At 44.6% G+C, this 20,633-nt stretch overlaps 1 protein-coding gene across 2 annotated transcripts in view; it reads left to right on the top strand.

Annotated features, from left to right (window-relative positions):
- The window catches only part of LOC105904215 (B-cadherin-like), a 21,120-nt gene extending 487 nt beyond the window's left edge, over positions 1 to 20,633 (top strand). Inside the window, exons 2-16 of one of the 2 annotated variants that reach the window (XM_031564625.2) lie at positions 1,813 to 1,972; positions 8,795 to 9,012; positions 9,633 to 9,923; positions 10,598 to 10,753; positions 11,400 to 11,547; positions 12,866 to 13,035; positions 13,471 to 13,599; positions 14,371 to 14,556; positions 15,530 to 15,774; positions 16,257 to 16,399; positions 17,195 to 17,425; positions 17,765 to 17,983; positions 18,158 to 18,291; positions 19,610 to 19,756; positions 20,142 to 20,633. In XM_031564625.2, the coding sequence (XP_031420485.1) occupies positions 1,813 to 1,972; positions 8,795 to 9,012; positions 9,633 to 9,923; positions 10,598 to 10,753; positions 11,400 to 11,547; positions 12,866 to 13,035; positions 13,471 to 13,599; positions 14,371 to 14,556; positions 15,530 to 15,774; positions 16,257 to 16,399; positions 17,195 to 17,425; positions 17,765 to 17,983; positions 18,158 to 18,291; positions 19,610 to 19,756; positions 20,142 to 20,399 (2,835 nt within the window). In that variant the 3' untranslated portion in view covers positions 20,400 to 20,633. Of the gene's footprint in view, positions 1 to 1,812; positions 1,973 to 8,794; positions 9,013 to 9,632; positions 9,924 to 10,597; positions 10,754 to 11,399; positions 11,548 to 12,865; positions 13,036 to 13,470; positions 13,600 to 14,370; positions 14,557 to 15,529; positions 15,775 to 16,256; positions 16,400 to 17,191; positions 17,426 to 17,764; positions 17,984 to 18,157; positions 18,292 to 19,609; positions 19,757 to 20,141 lie in introns of both variants that reach the window. The other variant, XM_031564624.2, reaches the window with a different exon arrangement.

Here is a 20,633-nt window from a genome sequence, read left to right as displayed (position 1 = left end):
ACTTTGCCCTGGGACCTGAACTTGGGGTGGGACAGGGATACAATTACACGTGTTCTTATATTTGAAAATTACATGAGTCCTTATATTTGAAAATCTCAATTTAGTCAAATAACGGAAATGACTTGCTGATATCTATATCAATGAAAGCAGTTTTCATAATTATCTATGAGGATATTTATGTGACTTGATTTTCGCAACACATTTAAAATACTGATGGTTTGTATCATAACATGTTTTACTGTGCAGGCCAGCTGGTTAAGAGATGTGTGAGAGTGTGGTGCTAAACCTTCCATAACTGATAATGATAACTTTTATGGTGACTTGTTTCTTTGTTTTTGGGTTTGTCGCAGTTATATGATGGCAAACTAAGAGTAAAACTAGATACCAATCCATTTCCATTGAAATTACACTTAAAATAAACTATGTAAGAAAGCTATTTATTAAATTAAGAAGAAATAAAAAAACTTGTTGAAAGAGTATTCATTTCAAATCCATATGACCGACTGAAATGCTGAAAAAGGCTGCACAGTACAATGTGTTTTATTTTTGTTTCTTTTATTTACTGATTGATGTTTCATCACGTTATGATATGTTTGGGGTATGTGTGTGTGTTTGAGTGTGTGTTATGATATGTTTGGGGTGTGTGTGTGTGTGTGTGTTATGACATGTTTGGGGTATGTGTGTGTGTTTGTGTGTGTGTTATGATATGTTTGGGGTGTGTGTGTGTGTGTGTGTGTATGTGTTATGATATGTTTGGGGTGTGTGTGTGTGTGTGTGTGTGTGTGTGTGTGTTATGATATGTTTGGTGTGTGTGTGTGTGTGTGTTATGATATGTTTGGGGTATGTGTGTGTGTTTGTGTGTGTGTTATGATATGTTTGGGGTGTGTGTATGTGTGTGTGTTATGATATGTTTGGGGTGTGTGTGTGTGCGTGTTATGATATGTTTGGGGTGCATCCAAAAGAAGTTGTAATAAATTCATATAATTCAGGTGTAATAGAGGAAGTCACAGTGTGATCGCATTTGACACCAGTACTATTAAATTAAACTCACTACAATTAAAATGATTTAACATGAAAAAACATTTCCACTAGAATACTCAAAAACTAAACTAAATGACGTCATGCAAGGAGAACAAAACTCAAGACATCGAAATAAAAGAGAAGAAAAGCTCAAAAAAGTCATTTGAAATTATATGTTTGTAAAACTTAAAAAAAGTTTGATAACTGCATTCTAGCTTGAGCCTAGACAAATTCATTATAATGTTTTATTTCATGTTTGTTGTTTGATGTCTCAACATGTTATGATTTTTAGGGTGAATAAAATGGAAGTTGTAATACATTATTAAAATGACTTTTATACCCAGTATTTAAACATATAAGGAGAAAAATAAACCAAGCATATTTCCTTTGTAGAACTGAACAGTTGACAGTGGTAAACCTGATTTCTGCCAGGCTGAGTGTGGTGTGTGTGTAACGGTGTTTTCTGAGTGTGGTGTGTGTGTAACGCTGTTTTCTGAGTGTGGCGTGTGTGTAACAGTGTTTTCTGAGTGTGGTGAGTGTGTAACGGTGTTTTCTGAGTGTGGTGTGTGTGTAACAGTGTTTTCTAAGTGTGGCATGTGTGTAGCAGTGTTTTCTAAGTGTGGTGTGTGTGTAACGCTGTTTTCCGAGTGTTGTGTGTGTGTATTGCTGTTTTCTGAGTGTGGTATGTGTGTAACACTGTTTTCTGAGTGTTGCATGTGTGTAACGGTGTTTTCTGAGTGTGGCGTGTGTGTTTCTGCCAAGAGTCTGACGGGTGTGTGTCTCTTGTTGAAGACGGTCTGTTTCAGATGCGGTGCGGAGGAGCAGCGGTGCTTGACGGGACCCCTCAGATGTGGTGCAGAGGAGCAGCGGTGCTTGACGGGACCCCTTTCCCAGGACTACACCTTCAGAGTGGCCCAGAGGAGTCTTCAGAAGGACCAGGTGTTGGGGAAAGGTGAGTCTAACCTTCAGAAGGAGCAGGTGTTGGGGAAAGGTAGTCTTAACCTGCTGAGGTAACAGGTGTTGGGGGAGACAGGTGTTGGGGGCTTACACAGCTCACCTGCAGAGGTAGCAGGACCAGGAGAAAGCTGACTAACCCTAGAAGGATCAGGAGCTGGAGAAAGCTGACTAACCAGTAGAAGGATCAGGAGCTGGAGAAAGCTGACTAACCAGTAGAAGGATTAGGAGCTGGAGAAAGGTGAATCTGAGGAGTGAGCGCTGGGGAGTGAGCGTTCATTCTGGACCTGACACCGAGGCCACATGATCTAACCCTAATCCAGCGCTGATCCACTCCGCGGTCTCTGTGATCTGCAGCGTGAGAACCCTGGTTCTGATCAGCGGTCTCTGTGATCTGCAGCGTGAGAACCCTGGCTCTGATCCAAGGTCTCTGTGATCTGCAGCGTGAGAACCCTGATTCTGATCCGCTCTGAGGTCTCTGTGATCTGCAGCGTGAGAACCCTGGTTCTGATCCGCTCTGAGGTCTCTGTGATCTGCAGCGTGAGAACCCTGGCTCTGATCCAAGGTCTCTGTGATCTGCAGCGTGAAAAGCGTGGTTCTGATCCGCTCTGAGGTCTCTGTGATCTGCAGCGTGAGAAGCCTGGTTCTGATCCGCTCTGAGGTCTCTGTGATCTGCAGCGTGAGAACCCTGGTTCTGATCCGCTCTGAGGTCTCTGTGATCTGCAGCGTGAGAACCCTGGTTCTGCTCTGCGGTCTCTGTGATCTGCAGCGTGAGAACCCCGGTTCTGATCCGCTCTGAGGTCTCTGTGATCTGCAGCGTGAGAACCCTGGTTCTGATCCACTCTGAGGTCTCTGTGATCTGCAGCGTGAGAAGCCTGGTTCTGATCCGCTCTGAGGTCTCTGTGATCTGCAGCGTGAGAACCCTGGTTCTGCTCCGCGGTCTCTGTGATCTGCAGCGTGAGAACCCTGGTTCTGATCCGCTCTGAGGTCTATGTGATCTGCAGCGTGAGAAGCCTGGCTCCGCAGCTTACACCCCAGGAGTGTCCCTGCTTGGCTCTGGAGCCACTGGGCCCAGTTACGCTGGCAACGGGCTCGCACAACAGCAGAACAGATCCTCCTCATTTGAAGAGAGGACAGTACCTCCCATGTCTGTTAACTGATCTGAATATTCTTGAGAAGTGCCTACAGTTTCATTTTGTGCTCATGTACGGTCTGTGTGTGTGTGTGTGTGTGTGTGTGTGTGTGTGTCTGTGTGTGTGTGTGTGTGTGTGTGTGTGTGTGTGTGTGTGTGTTTCATTTTGTGCTCATTTATTGTCTGTGTGCTGTTGCATCTGAACTATGACATCATGAAACATTCCAATGGCTTTTGTGCTGTGATTCATCTTGGACAAGACCAAGCCCAGCTTCTAAGTTCCAAGTTCCTAGCTAACATTTTTTGGGGTAAAATCTTTCAAAGGATACTTCTTACCATGGCATTATTTTCCTTTATAACTTCCATATTTCCAACTTCTATTATCTAACTAGTCTCAGTTTAGTTGGAGAGAATATTTATGAATGTATACTGCAGTGTGTTTACATTATTTTAGTTGGAGTTGTGTACACACCCAGTCAAAAATAGAAGACTCCTTTCGAAAACATTCAAAACAGCACAGAGATAGTAGATAATTTAATATCTCTGAAAAAGGACAATCTTTCACTGTCAGCAAAGCTTAACCCTCCTATTATGTTTGGGGTCAATTTGACCCTATTCAATGTTTAACGTCTCTAAATAAATGATTGACATAATTGTTTTGCTTCATATTTAATGACTTTTCCTAATTTAACTGGGTAAACACAAAAGTAACATGATGATATGTTCTCAATGTCCTGTACACATGCTGTACGCATAGGTGTTCTTTGGGGTCAATTTGACCCCAGGCTGTTTTAATTGTATAAAATATATAAGAAATATCAACATTTTACACACATTGTTACTATTCTTGATAACAGACATTGTTTTTCATTCCAAATGTTATAGATACCAACAATATATACTTAGAAATAATATGAAGCCATAAAACACCAGAAGGATATCTCTTTCCAATTGTAGGTCAATCAGTGAGATTTTATGGTGATCTGCATATTTCTCCATAGTCGCGTAACTGGTATTCTGGATGTATAAGGGGGGTGGGTGGGGGTATTGTTTTATTCAAAGGGCTATTTAGGTAGTCAAAAAACAAACCTATAGTACCTGACACATAAACTTTGGTAAAATGTTTAATTATAATAATCTTTTGGAGGTTTAAATTGCTGGGGTCAAATTGACCCCAAGGATAAAAGATTTCAGTACATTTGAAGGTAATAGGAGGGTTAATAGAACTCTAAGGGGTGTGTGTGTGTGTGTGTGTGTGTGTGTGTGTGTGTGTGTGTGTGTGTGTGTCTGTGAGGGTTAAGAGACCTCTAAGGGGTCTGCGTTGATATGATGATTATAAGCACAGCAATCTAAGGAATAGATTACTTTCTATCTGTGGGAATGTGCGACCACATATCTGTCCTCACTGAAACGCATACTCTAAGACACAGGTTCCTCAACATAACAAATGAAAATGATCTTCATTGACTAGGCATAGAAAGTTCAGAAGGAATAGATCAATTCTATAATAGATATTAAAGCTCTGTGCTTGGTTGCAAGTCCAACTTCACAAAGTGACAGTGTTTGGAGTGGCTATTCAGTTCCAGTTAGTTCTGGAACCTTGTGTGTGTGTGTGTGTGTGTGTGTGTGTGTGTGTGTGTGTGTGTGTGTGTGTGTGTGTGTGTGTGTGTGCGTGTGCGTGTGTGTGTGTGTGTGTGTGTGTGCCGTATAAAGTGATACTGTTTGAGTTGAGAGCGATGCATACATTGCAGTCAGTATCGACTGGTGGGTGAGTTTGTGTGAGACCGGCACATGAAGTGACAGCGTGTGAATTTAGAGTGAGGATCATTGGTCAGCTTCAATTGTGTGTGTATGTGTGAGAGGGATTGTGTGTGTGTTGGGTTTGTGTGTGTGTCTGTGTGTTGGGTTTCTGTGTGAGTGTGTGTGTGTGTGTGTGTGTGTGTGTGTGTGTGTGGGTTTGTGTGTGTGTGTGTGTGTGTGTGTGTGTGTGTGTGTGTGTGTGTGTGTGTTCTCTCTGTAAGTGTGACACAGAGGCTGCTGCTCTCGGTTGTGTTTGCTTTGCTCTTCTCTCACGGCCGGCTCCTTCTCACAGAGCAAAGTCTGTCACACACACACACACACACACACACACACACACACACACACACACACACACACACACATGTTAAATAAGGGCTGAATTTCCTGCATAGGGCTCATGTGAAACTAGTTTTCCAGACTAGTTTCACATGAGAAAAACACACTCATGCGTTGCATACTCAGATGATTATTAATGGGCTTGCTGGTGGCCATAACATGAAAAAAGCAGACGGTAAAAAGATGAATCATTCCTCACTCACTGTCTGCAGTGGAGTGAAACATGAGTTTTTATCACAGCATTCTTCCCCTCTTCTTGTTAACCATGTTGTTGTGTTTAGCAGCAGTGGGCTACAGTCAGCCATGTTGTTGTGTTTAGCAGCAGTGGGCTACAGACAGCCATGTTGTTGTGTTTAGCAGCAGTGGGCTACAGACAGCCATGTTGTTGTGTTTAGCAGCAATGGGCTACAGACAGCATGTTGTTGTGTTTAGCAGCAGTGGGCTATAAACAGCATGTTGTTGTGTTTAGCAGCAGTGGGCTATAGACAGCATGTTGTTGTGTTTAGCAGGAGTGGGCTATAGACAGCATGTTGTTGTGTTTAGCAGGAGTGGGCTACAGACAGTGCATGTTGTTGTGTTTAGCAGGAGTGGACAGGAGTGGGCTACAGACAGCCATGTTGTACTGTGAAGGAGGGCCTTTACGGATCCCAGGTACAGCATGCGACGTGTGTTGCAGCTGTCGCCAGCCAGTTGTGCACTGTTGTGTATCCTGTCACCCTTGCATGCACCATGACAGCCAAACATAACTCAACATAACTCATTTAAACTAAACATAAACAAAATTCCCATGCACCTTGCCAGGAAGCCTCTCCCTCTCCTTCTATATCATATTGTGCTGATACTGTTAAAGTGGCCGTATTACCTACTGTTACATACTTGTCTCAATACCATGTACACTTTTTTTTAACACTTTTACACATTCACCATATCAGCACACTATGTTAACTAAACTGTGGATACTTTTCCATTGCTTAGATTCAATGACCTGACACAGAAAATACATGGATACCTGTCTCAGTCAATGTTCACCACCAGCAAAACTCTGTGCAAATACAGCACACATTTAGATACTCTGTTCAAAACAGTTAACTTTCCGTTCAAAACCAGACAACATTGAGATCCCTGTGGATGGAAAGATGCTGTATTTTGAAATGAAATTATTCACTTGAAATAAAACAGATTATTCAGAATGTTTTGCTTGTTTGCAGCCTTGTTACCATACAAAAGTGGTGCAGTACAGCATTGCATTGAAATGTGCATGAATGAAGGAAGATATAGATGTAGTTGTCACTGAAGATATTTTCCCACTACCACTGCTGTATATCATCATCATCATCATTGTTTATTCAGGGAGAATTGACTGAGCACAGGGCTCTTTTGCAGCAATGCCCTGATTGAGGCTACAAAATACATACAACAATAAATAAACAAACCATAACAAAACAAAACAGACTAAATAAATAAACAAAACACATTAAACAACTCAGAAATTAAGTATAAAAAAAATTACATAAAAGTAAAAAGATATGGGCTGTCAATGAAACAAAGTGGCCCAAAAATGCAACTACAAGAAACACTTTTATCCAAAGTGACTTACAATAGCGTCTTGCATTGCCTATAAACTGAACCCAGGTCAGCTACTTGTTATTCAACAACACTAACCACTGTACCACTGATCACACATGGTAAATTTGCCACACAAAACTGGTATCTACAGTATTGTGACAGGCTAACCAACAGATCAAAAACGTTTGTTCTTGGTGTCATGACAACAGCTTGCCTTGAAATAATTGTGGAATATGGGGAATTTTAGGGGTGGATAAGATGTGCTAAAGATTTTTTCCAAAATTTCCATGCAAGGGAGAATGTTGCTATACTGTAAATGTGAAGTTCATAAACACACACAGACACACACACACACATACACTCTAAAGATTCAAGGCAAGGGAGAATGTTGCTGTGCTGTAAATGTGAAGTTCCTAAACACACACAGACACACACACACACACATACACTCTAAAGATTCAAGGCAAGGGAGAATGTTGCTGTGCTGTAAATGTGAAGTTCCTAAACACACACAGACACACACACACACACATACACTCTAAAGATTCAAGGCAAGGGAGAATGTTGTGGTACTGTAAATGTGAAGTTCATAAACACACACAGACACACACACACACTCTAAAGATTCAAGGCAAGGGAGAATGTTGTGGTACTGTAAATGTGAGGTTTATATAAATGTCACCACTGAATCAGCATTAAGGCTGTAGGACACTTCTAGTGGTAGTCACACACACACACACACACACACACACACACACACACACACACACACACACACACACTCAGCATTAGGGCTGTAGGACACTTCTAGTGGTAGTCTCATGTGTTGTTGTTTCACTTACTGTACTGGGAAAGAAAAGTGTCTGCACACTTTGTATGTGCTATAGTGTACCACAGAACATTTTGCATGGAGCTGTCTTGAGGCATATAGCTGGAATTCATTTTTACTGTATTTTATTTTATATTACAATATGTACGAAGTGTCATACGTTTTACAATGCAACACTAAACTGGGCAAGAATAGAGGATACAGCAACACATAATATATGCATTTTGCAATGCTTCAAGTTGTCTGTGTTTTTTAGTTCATTGTACATTGAGTGATGAAGTAGTTAGGGTGGTGTTAGTGAATGTTGCACCAAAGGTTAACTGATGTGTTAATCAGTGTGAGTTGAGGTGTGTGTCTGTAAAGCCCACTGTGTGAAGAGTTTTGAAAAAGTGACATGCTATTGAGACAAGTGTGAAAATGATGTAATGGAAAACTTTAATGGATTTATGTGACTTTAGGTGAAAACTGTAATGGATTTATGTGACTTTAGGTGAAAAATTTCTCAACTCCAGACAGAAATGACGGGGAGTGGTTGTGCAACGGCCATCTTAAGTGATAGAGGGGCTATCATTATGAACAAACGTTCGTTTTCATCATCGTACAACAACATCTTTATGAGAAGCACCTCCAGACATGATACAACAGTATGCAACAACACGTCCTCATGGCAACAACATCTTTATGAAACACACCTCCAGACATGAGACAACAGCATGCAACAACACGTCCTCATGGCAACAACACATCCTCATGGCAACAACATCTTTATGAAACGCACCTCCAGACATGAGACAACCGCATGCAACAACACGTCCTCATGGTGTTCACTATGTGATGAAAAGTGAATGAACCTTAGAGTTTGTGATCTTGCCCTCTGGTGGTAGGACACAGCATAACCCAACACCAAGCATATGTATGTATGTATCTGTGTATGAGTGTGTATGCATGCATGCATGCGTGCACGTGTGTGTGTGTGCATGCATGCATGTGTGTGTGTGTGCGCAGCATAACCTGTGTTTATGTGTGTGTGTGTGTGTGTGTGTCTGTGTGTGTGTGTGTGTGTGTGTGTATGTGTGTGTGTGTGTGTGTATGTGTGTGTGTGTGTGTGTGTGTGTGTGTGTGTGTGTGTGTGTGTGTGTGTGTGTGTGTGTGTGCAGTTCAGGTGTCTGGCTGTGAGCAGGGTGCAGCGCTGCGTCTGAACTCGACTGACGGGAGGCTGGTTGTGGACGGAGACGGAACACTGAGGGTCAGGAACACCCTGAGACTTCCTGCCCGACGCCACTCCCTCTCACTCTTCACTTCCGGGTCAGGGGTCGACAGGCGCTCCGTGCAGATATCGCTGCAGTATGACCCCCTCAGCCGCCCACACACACAGGTAGGCAGTCACACACACACACACACACACACACACACTCACATACACACACACACACACACACAGGTAGGCAGTCACACACACACACAGACACAGACACACACACACACACACACAGACACACACACACAGGTAGGCAGTCACACGGGTCTGTGTGCATGTGTGTTTGGGTGAATGGGTGGGTGTATATGTCATTGACTGAGGATCGCAATTTGCAAATCTAAAGAAACACACAGACACACACACACAGACACAGACACACACACACACACACACACACAGACACAGACACAGACACAGACACACACACACACACACACACACACACACACACACACACACACACAGACACACAGACAGACACACACACACACACATACACACATGATTTATGCTGAAGTAGGTACACTATTATGCAATCCTGCTTCTCTCTGTACTCTCACTTCTCTCCTCCTCTTCTCTCGGTTTGTCTCTTCATCCCCCCCTCTCTCCCTCCCTGCTCTCACTTTCTCCCTCTCTCTTTCTCCCTCTCACCCTCCATGTCTCCTTATGTCACTCCTCCTCCTCCTCCTCCCTCCTCCTCCCTCCTCCTCCTCCTCCTCCTCCACCTCCTCTCTCAGACGGATGAGTCTCCTCCTCCAGTGGTTCTGCAGTTCCCTCACTCCTCCTCGGGCCTGCACAGGAGGAAACGAGACTGGGTCATCTGGGGCCCTCACTCCTCCTCGGGCCTGCACAGGAGGAAACGAGACTGGGTCCCTCACTCCTCCTCGGGCCTAACCCTGCACAGGAGGAAACGAGACTGGGTCCCTCACTCGTCCTCGGGCCTGCACAGGAGGAAACGAGACTGGGTCATCCCCACCATCCGCATCACAGAGAACTACAGAGGGGAATACCCTTACAGCATAGTGCAGGTGTGTGTGTGTGTGTGTGTGTGTGTGTGTGTGTATGTGTGTGTGTGTGTGTGTGTGTACCCTTACAGCATAGTGTAGGTGTGTGTGTGTGTGTGTGTGTACCCTTACAGCATAGTGCAGGTGTGTGTGTGTGTGTGTGTGTGTGTGTGTGTGTGTGTGCCCTTACAGCATAGTGCAGGTGTGTGTGTGTGTGTGTGTGTGTGTATGTGTGTGTGTGTGTGTGTGTGTGTGTGTGTCTGTGTGTGTGTGTGTGTGTGTCTGTGTGTGTGTGTGTGTGTGTGTGTGTGTGTGTGTGTGTGTGTGTGTGTGTGTGTGTGTACCCTTACAGCATAGTGCAGGTGCTGGACCAGTCACTCACACAAAACTAAACAAAAGAAAGATACAAGAAAACGTATTCTAAACAGTGTGTATTTATTCCATGATTTAACAGTAATGTAACAGTAATATATTCATTCATGTGAATAGTTATATTGTTTTGTTAAGTTCAATATTCATGCCATATTTAATTTTTTAATTCATTCAGTCATATATTAACTGTTGTTTTTAGATGAATGCATTTTTTTGGTTGAAATGTTGCCTGGAGGGAATCTATTCTGATGTGTTAATACAGTAATCCTATGTGTGCAGTGATGTCCTTTCATTGCTAATCTCACACGTTCCGGTCTGTTCCACAGATTAAGTCTAACAAAGAGAATGGGAGTAATATTGTGTACAGCCTGACTGGTCCAGGGGTGGACCAGGACCCGATGGGCATCTTTAGAATCATTCCTTCAACTGGCTGGATTCAGGCCACGCAGAGTCTGGACAGGGAAGCTGGACCTGAATACAGAGTAAGGGCTCAGGGCTTCAACTCACAAGAGCTCAACTCACTAGTGTTTAACTCACTAGAGCTCAACCCTGTTTAACTCACTAGTGTTTAACTCACAAGTGTTTAAATCACAAGAGCTCAACTCAAGTGTTTAACCCACAAGAGCTCAACTCACACAACCCATAAGTGTTTAACCTACTAGTGTTTAACCCACAAGAGCTCAACACACACAACCCACAAGTGTGTAACCCACAAGAGCTCATCCCACAAGAGCTCAACCCACTAGTGTTTAACTCACTAAGTGTTTAACTCACAGGAGCTCAACTCACTAGTGTTTAAATCACAAGTGTTTAACTCACAAGAGCTCATTCCACAAGAACTCAACTCACAAGAGCTCAACCCACTAGTGTTTAAATCACAAGTGTTTAACTCACAAGAGCTCATTCCACAAGAACTCAACTCACAAGAGCTCAACCCACTAGTGTTTAAATCACAAGAGCTCAACCCTGTTTAACTCACTAGTGTTTAACCCACTAGTGTTTAACTCACAGGGGCTCAAGGGTTCAGCCCACATATCTAATCCCTGTATCAAGCACTAATGTCTCAACCTCCTCGGGTTTTTAGAAAATCTAAATCAGATCTTCTCATCTCTGTGTGTTCCTCGTCAGCTCATGGCCGGGGCAGGAGTTGTGAATTCTCCAGATCCTGCAGAAAATCCTATAGAAATCATCATCCGCGTCATCGACCAGAACGACAACAAACCTCAGTTCAATCAGAGCGCGTACGAGGCCAAGGTGCCTGAGGCAGCGGCGGGCGGTAAGCGCTACACACTCTCATTACCTCTCTGCTCATTTCACTGTCACTTACGAACAAAATAACAAATAAGTCAAATAAGTAAAATCATGTTAAATGTATAATTGATGGATTGATTATCAAGAACAATGTATTGATTAATGACTATACTGCCATGACACAGAATAGTTTCTCGTTATGTTTACAGCTCTGGATGTGATTACTTTAGCCTGGTTATGTTTACAGCTCTGGATGTGATTAATATAGCCTGGTTATGTTTACAGGTCTGGATGTGATTACAGCTCTGGATGTGATTAATATAGCCTGGTTGTGTTTACAGCTCCGGATGTGATTAATATAGCCTGTTTATGTTTACAGGTCTGGATGTGTTTACAGCTCTGGATGTGATTACTATAGCCTGGTTATGTTTACAGGTCTGGATTTGTTTACAGCTCTGGATGTGATTACTATAGCCTGTTTATGTTTACAGGTCTGGATGTGTTTACAGGTCTGGATGTGATTAATATAGCCTGGTTATGTTTATGTTTACAGGTCTGGATGTGATTACTATAGCCTGTTTATGTTTACAGCTCTGGATGTGATTACTATAGCCTGGTTATGTTTACAGGTCTGGATTTGATTAATATAGCCTGGTTATGTTTACAGGTCTGGATTTGATTACAGGTCTGGATGTGATTAATATAGCCTGGTTGTGTTTACAGCTCTTGATTTGATTAATATAGCCTGTTTATGTTTACAGGTCTGGATTTGATTAATATAGCCTGTTTATGTTTACATGTCTGGATGTGATTAATATAGCCTGTTTATGTTTACAGGTCTGGATGTGATTACTATAGCCTGGTTGAATACTTTTGAATCCATGTAATGCCTTGTGTTTTGTTTTCAAAACGTCTTTGGCATCGGACTTGTAGACTGATTTGTAGAAGATCTTAACGTGTCTCTACAGGGTTTGAGTTCCTGCGGTTGAAGATCTTAACGTGTCTCTACAGGGCTTAAGTTCCTGCGGTTGAAGATCTTAACGTGTCTCTACAGGGCTTGAGTTCCTGCGGTTTGAGTTCCTGCGGTTGAAGATCTTAACGTGTCTCTACAGCGTTTGTGTTCCTGCGGTTGAGTTCCTGCGGTTGAAGATCTTAACGTGTCTCTACAGGGTTTGAGTTCCTGCGGTTGAAGATCTTAACGTGTCTCTACAGGGTTTGAGTTCCTGCGGTTGAAGATCTTAACGTGTCTCTACAGGGATTGAGTTCCTGCGGTTGAAGATCTTAACGTGTCTCTACAGGGTTTGAGTTCCTGGTCTGTTGAAGATCTTAACGTGTCTCTACAGGGCTTGAGTTCCTGCGGTTGACCGCCACAGACGCAGACGAGCCAAACACTGACAACTCTGACATCAGATACAAAATCGTCAGTCAGGAGCCACCTGAGCAGGGCTTGTTCTTCATCAACACCATCACCGGAGGACTCCAGGTTGTCACCGGCGGAAAACTGGACCGAGAGGTTGGTGTGTGTGTGTGTGTGTGTGTGTGTGTGTGTGTGTGTGTGTGTGTGTGTGTGTATGTGTGTGTGTGTGTGTGTGTGTGTGTGTGTGTGTGTCTGGCTGTCTGTCTGTCTATCAGAGTGAGTGGGTGTATGTGGGTGGGTGTGTATGTCATTGATTGCGGATGTTTTTTTTGTTCAGTAAAACACATGCTTAACAAATTCATAATACATTATAAAATAAGACAATGCAGTAATACAAACTAAAACATGTTTGCAACATGTTTACATTTCACTTGAACTGTTATGGTGCATAAAGTTAGGAAAGCTGCTGAAAGACTTTGTCTGTGGTTCAGAAGCTTTGCTGTTGCAGTCATTTGCCTGTGGTTCAGAATCTTTGCTGTTGCAGTCATTTGCCTGCGGTTCAGAATCTTTGCTGCTGTTGTGTCTCTGCAGACCGTAAAGGAGTACAAGCTCAGCATCCTTGCAGCAGACGGCCGAGGCGAGGGCCTGGTGGCCTCCTGCACGGTCCGAGTGACGGTTACAGACAGCAATGACAACGCTCCCCAGTTTCTAAAGACCACAGTGAGTGGAAGTACTGCAGTTGATCAGTCAGCCTCCTGGGATGAGAGAGTGTAGAGACTAAGGGTGTGTGTGTGTGTGTGTGTGTGTGTGTGTCTCTATGTATCTGTGTATGAGTGTGTGCATGTATGTATGTGTGTCTGTGTGTGTATGTGTGAATGCGTGCATGTGTGTGTGTGTGTGTCTCTATGTATCTGTGTATGAGTGTGTCTATGCATGCATGTGTGTGTGCGTGTGTGTGTGTGTCTGTGTGTGTGTGTGTGTGTGTGTGTGTGTCTCTGTGCATGCATGTGTGCGTGTGTGTGTGTGTGTGTGTGTGTGTGTGTGTATGTGTGTGTGTGTGTCTGTGTGTGTGTGTGTGTGTGTGTCTCTGTGTGTGTGTGTGTGTGTGTGTGTGTGTGTGTGTGTGTGTGTGTGTGTCTCTATGTATCTGTGTATGAGTGTATGTGTGTGTATGAGTGTGTGTATGCATGCGTGTGTGTGTGTATGTGTGTTTGTGTGTATGTGTGTCTCTATGTATCTGTGTATGAGTGTGTGTATGCATGCATGTGTGTGTATGTGTGAATGCGTGCATGTGTGTGTCTCTATGTATCTGTGTATGAGTGTGTGTATGCATGCGTGTGTGTGTGTGTGTCTCTATGTATCTGTGTATGAGTGTGTGTATGCATGCATGTGTGCGTGTGTGTGTCTGTGTCTGTGTGTGTGTGTGTGTGTGTGTGTGTGTGTGTGTGTGTGTGTGTGTGTGTGTGTGTGTGTGTGTCTATCCACCTGTAGTACATTGCCAGAGTCCCAGAGAACACTGTTGATGCGGAGGTGCTGAGAGTGGAGGTCACAGATGCTGACGAGGTTCACACACCCAACTGGGTCACCAAATACTCCATTCTCCATGGCAACGACGCAGGCTTCTTCAGCATCAGCACCAGTGCCAGGAAAGATGAAGGCATCATCAGAACAGTCAAGGTAACCACAGCATCTCTCTCTCTCTCTTACAGAAAACACTACTTACCTTGTGTCTGCTTTTTGGAAGAGCTAGAAACCATCTCAGTCCAAACAGTCAGAATAACACTGTGTATCTCACAACATCTCAATGCAAACAGTCAGAATCACACTATGTATCTCACAACATCTCAGTCCAAACAGTCAGAATCACACTGTGTATCTTACAACATCTCAATGCAAACAGTCAGAATCACACTATGTATCTCACAACATCTCAGTCCAAACAGTCAGAATCACACTGTGTATCTCACAACATCTCAGTCCAAACAGTCAGAATAACACGGTGTATCTCACAACATCTCAGTCCAAACAGTCAGAATCACACGGTGTATCTCACAACATCTCAGTCCAAACAGTCAGAATCACACGGTGTAGCACATTGAGTTGCACATGTGCATGAAATGCGCTATATAAATAAAGTTGCCTTGCCTTGCCTATCTCACAACATCTCAATGCAAACAGTCCGAATAACACTACCCAGAATACCGGAAAACCAGAAACACTATGTACACTCTCTCACACTAAGGCCTCAAAAAGTGTTTTTTAACAACCAACTGTGAAATATTCCTGTGTATTTTTGTGTATTTAATGATTGGTTAACCAATATGAAAACACAGGACTGTTGGACTGTTTAAGATTCATATTAAGTGGAGCTAACTCTTAGCTCTTGTGAAGTTTTACCAAATGTTGCCGTCACACTGTGGCCTTAACTTGCTCTTGTGAAGTTTTACTCTCTTAAGTTACAGGAACAAAACACTTTTGGGACGGCCTCATGCCTGTTGGGTCGGCCTCATGCCCGTTGGGACGGCCTCATGCCCTTTGAGACGGCCTCATGCCCGTTGGGTCGGCCTCATGCCCTTTGGGTCGGCCTCGTGCACGTTGGGTCGGCCTCATGCCCTGTTGGGTCGGCCTCATGCCCGTTGTTTCTTCTCAGGGTCTGGACTTTGAGCACGGCCGCAGGCGTACTCTGATCATCGCCGTGAAGAACGAGGTGCCTTTTGAGGCTCCCCTGGCCACGTCCACAGCTACTGTGATCATCGACGTTGAGGACCTGAATGAGGCGCCCATATTTGAGCCTGAGCAGAAACTTGTGGTGAAGCCTGAGGACCTGCCTGTGGGCAGTGAAATAGCCTTCTACACGGCGGTGGACCCAGACGTCGAGATGATGCAAAATATTTCGTAAGACAAAGACAGCTCAAATACAGAACATGAGAAACTAACACAACTCCCAAACAACTCTGTGTGTGTGTGTGTGTGTGTGTGTGTGTGTGTGTGTGTGTGTGTGTGTGTGTGTGTGTGTGTGTGTGTGTGTGTTTCTCAGAGAGTAACTGACCAGCACATAAATATTGCTGAAAGACAGCACATTAACACCACATAAACAATGCTGAAAACCAACCAGCCTGTAGTGGTAAAGAAAACCTACAAATGAGTAATATCTAAAGGTAGAGCTGGATACCGGACTAGATCAGGACCAGACCGACAGCAGTCAGCTGTCAAGAGAGTATATGTGTATGAGTGTAAGAGATTTACTGCTTCTCAGGAAGACGGTGTTCCCTCCTGACGTGTGTGTGTGTGTGTGTGTGTGTGTGTGTGTGTGTGTGTGTGTGTGTGTGTCTGTGTCTGTGTGTGTGTGTGTGTGTGTGTGTGTGTGTGTTTCCCAGGTATCGAGTGGGACTGGATGAGGGCGGCTGGCTGGCCATGAACCCCGTCAGTGGTCTCATTACTGTGAAGAGTCCCATGGACAGAGAGTCAACGTTTATGATCAACAGGAAATACAAAGCCATCGTTTACGCCATCGACCAAGGTATTGTTTACGCCATCGACCAAGGTATTGTTTACGCCATCGACCAAGGTATTGTTTACGCCATTGACCAAGGTATTGTTTAAGCTATCGACCAAGGTATTGTTTACGCTATAGACCAAGGTATTGTTTAGGCTATGGACCAAGGTATTGTTTACGCTATGGACCAAGGTATTGTTTACGCCATCGACCAAGGTATTGTTTACGCCATCGACCAAGGTATTGTTTACACTATCGACCAAGAAATTGTTTACGCTATCGACCAAGGTATTGTTTACGCCATCGACCAAGGTATTGTGAGCAGGTCATACTTCTGATACTTCTGATAGCAGACAGGCACACAGACGGACTCTTAGACAGACTGTTACGAATCCAAACCAGCAAATTCAACCATGTTGGATCGCGTAACATAAAGGACACCCAGGATTCGGTTTTGCGAGAAGAAACGGTAGAAGTTTACTGAATCAAAAGAAAATGCCAAAATCCAGTTAACAAAACTAGGTGGTTACAAAAGACAGAAAGGAAAAAGGGAAAAGGAAAACCTCACGCTTGCTTGCACACACACACACACACACACACACACACACACACACCTCACGCTTGCTTGATGTTATGAACTTGCCTGGCTCCGGTCAAATGTTCAGATCACGCCCAGTTTCCACCTAGAGGAAGAGAGATGCACGGAGCAGAGCAGGAAGCAGAGCAAGGCCCAGCACTATGTAACACAGACAGACTGACAAATACACTGACAGACAGATTGACACACTCCTCCTCCCCCCCCCCCCCCCACCGCAGCAGACAGTAATCACATCCCCGCGACTGGAACGGGCACCTTGCTGATTCAGCTGGAGGATGTGAACGACAATGCCCCCACCATCCACCAGAGGGAGTTTGTCATGTGCAACCACAACTCCACACCAGCCCTGCTCAGCGTATCCGACCCGGACGGACCCGGCTTTGCCAACCCCTTCAGGGTGGAGCTCAACGCCAGCCTCCGGAACCAGTGGCACACCAAGATGGACGCTAACAGTGAGGAGAGGGGGGGGGGGGGGTCTGCCATGCTACTGGCCCAGATCTGGCCCATACTCAGCACACACATACAGACACACACACACACTCATACACACTGACACACACAGACACAAACACATTCACACACGGACACACACACACACACACACACACACACTGACACACACACACACACACACACACACACACATACAGACACATACACACACACACACACACACACACACACATACAGACACACACACACACACACACACACACACACACACACACACACTCACACACTGGGTCTGCAATGCTGCTGGCCCAGACTCAAATCCTGTGTTGTGTTTAAAGAGACTGGAATCCTGCTCACCATGACGACCACACTGAGCCAAGGCTTCTATGACATCATCCTGACGGTCTACGACAACGAGGGCCTTGGGCAGGTGAACACACTCCGAGTACAGGTGTGTGACTGCACAGGAAGTGACAACATCTGCAGTGAAATCCGGGCCGCAGGGTTTGCCTTGTCAGGGATCCTGGGCATTCTGGGCGGCATCTTCCTCCTACTACGTCAGTGAACATCATTTCGTTTGTTTTACAATTTGTTTTTCCTTGCAGCATTTAGGACAGAAGATTGTAATTACATGGTTTTTAGTCAATTTCTAAAAAAAATAAAAGCTAGCAAAAGAATGCTGTGATCACTTGGACGCTGTCATGTAATTGCTCCCCCTGCTGGTCCTGCAGTGGTACTGCTGCTGGTTCTGCTTCTGGTGAGGAGGAGGATGGTGACGAAGAAGAAGGAAGTGCTGATACAGGAGGACGGCGTGAGGGACAATCTCATCTACTACGGCGAGGAGGGCGGAGGAGAGGACGACCAGGTGAGGGGGCGACAACATTGACACGATAGTCATCGAAACATTCTCACGATAGTCATCGAAACATTCACACGATAGTCATCAAAACATTCACACGATAGTCACACCAAACATTTACACGATAGTCATCGAAACATTCACACGATAGTCATCGAAACATTCACACGATAGTCATCGGAACATTCACACGATAGTCACACCAAACATTCACACGATAGTCCTCAAAACATTTACACGATAGTCACTCAAAACATTCACACGATAGTCACACCAAACATTTACACGATAGTCATCGAAACATTCACACAATAGTCACTCAAAACACTCACACGATAGTCATCGAAACATTCACACAATAGTCACTCAAAACATTCACACGATAGTCACTCCAAACATTCACACGCTAGTCACTTAAAACATTCACACGATAGTCAGTCAAAACACTCACATGATAGTCACTCAAAACATTCACACGATAGTCATCAAAATCACCATTTACACAAGGTATCACAATCATAGTACATTACTATGAGCACAACATCATGGCCAAAGTAAACAATACCATTCTCACAAAAGTTGCCAAATTCATGATACTGTGACATCATCACCACAGAACAAATCATTGCTACAAAATCCCAAATCAAAGTACAACATCAGCATTGCCATGGCAACAAACGAAGGTCAGAACTGGGCCCGTTCGTCGTAGCTCGGTAAGCGAGTTACCGAGATAATTTTCAGGATGAGATAATATAAGTCCCTCCTTTCGGTTCGTGGAAGCAACTTCCGATAAATCACCATAGCAACACATCAATTAGCTCCAACCTGCTCGAGCGCAGGCTAATTTAAGTGAAGCTGAATAAGCTTGCCACACCCCCGGAAAAAGGAGAGATCCCATTGACCAAGGAGCGATATTAGTTAGATTGGCGGTTCATTAAGAGAGTTTTTCTTGATCGCCAAGATCCATTATTCCATCATGATGAGTTCTTGTATGAGCGCTACCGATTCAGCCAACAAGGAATAATTTATTTACAAGACCTTCTCGAGCGATTTATTGCAAACACCACACGCAATAGCCGAGCATTGACTGTCTTGCGTTTTTTTGCGAGTGGTACATGTTTGTAGTGTCGGCGATGCGGAGAACAAAGCACTCATAATTATATGACAGTGTTATTAGTAGCTGTGTGTGTGTGTGTGTATAAGTGAATGTTGTGTAGTGGAAAGGCAGCCTATGAGCTCTCAGTATGCTGTGAGTATGTAGAATAGGGTTGTATTGTGCTTCTTTAAGGAGTATAACCCCCCCGCCCCCCCCCCTTCTCCTCAGGAGTGTGACCTGAGCCAGCTCCACCTGGGTCTGGACCACAGGCCTGGTGTCTACAGGGACGACGTGGCCCCCACCCTCACCGCTGCCGCCCCCATGTATCGCCCCCGCCCCACCAACCCCGACGACATCGGCAACTTCATCTCTGGTGTAAGGGCCTTCATCTGTGTTCCAGTGTGTGTGTGTGTGTGTGGCTGTGTGTGTGTTATTAGCTAACTTCTTGCTATAAGCAAGGTAATGGTAGTTAGTTTTGTTTACTAGTGGCAATGGTTGCTAAGAAAGGAAGAGTCATGCTTTTAACCCAGAGGATGGGTTTAGCCAGAGCAATGGGCTATTATGTTATATTATGTTATTATGAGTTCAGGTTTGCTGTCATCCATGTTAGTTAAAAGATCCTGTCAAAATGGCATGCGGATCAGTGTTACCACTGTTGAAGATGTTGGGGAAACCCAAAGATGACATTTGTTGTGTCTTTGCTCCCCAGAACCTGCAGACTTACCCTCCTCTCTCTCTCTCTGTGTCTTTGCTCCCCCAGAACCTGCAGGCTGCCGACAGCGACCCAACAGCGCCCCCCTTTGACTGTCTGCTGGTGTTTGACTACGAGGGGGCGGAGTCGGCCTGCGGCTCTCTCAGCAGCCTGCAGTCCAGCAGCTCGGACCGAGACCAGGACTACCAGCACCTGCACGAGTGGGGCTCGGACCGGGACCAGGACTACCAGCACCTGCAGGAGTGGGGCCCATGCTTCAGGAGGCTCGCGGACATGTACGGAGGGGGAGAGGACGATGAGCTGTGAAGACATCACTAAGCCTGACGGGGGGTGGGGGGTCATGTTGTGTTTCTGTGTCCTGGGAAATGCTTTACTCTCTTGTTACATTCACATAGCCTTGCTATAAACACCATTGTGATGTTGAAATACGCTGTCTGCGTAGTGACGTAAGCACCCACTAGTGGACAAGGAGAACAGTTCCGCCTGATGTATGAAGCAGATGCATGCAAGTGATGTCCGTCAGTAAAGCATCCAAATCAA

Source organism: Clupea harengus, chromosome 3, assembly GCF_900700415.2.
Source record: "Clupea harengus chromosome 3, Ch_v2.0.2, whole genome shotgun sequence".
In the NCBI taxonomy this organism is placed as follows: domain Eukaryota; kingdom Metazoa; phylum Chordata; class Actinopteri; order Clupeiformes; family Clupeidae; genus Clupea; species Clupea harengus.
The sequence above is the reverse complement of the archived record's forward strand: the minus strand, read 5'-3'. Positions and strand labels throughout refer to the sequence as shown.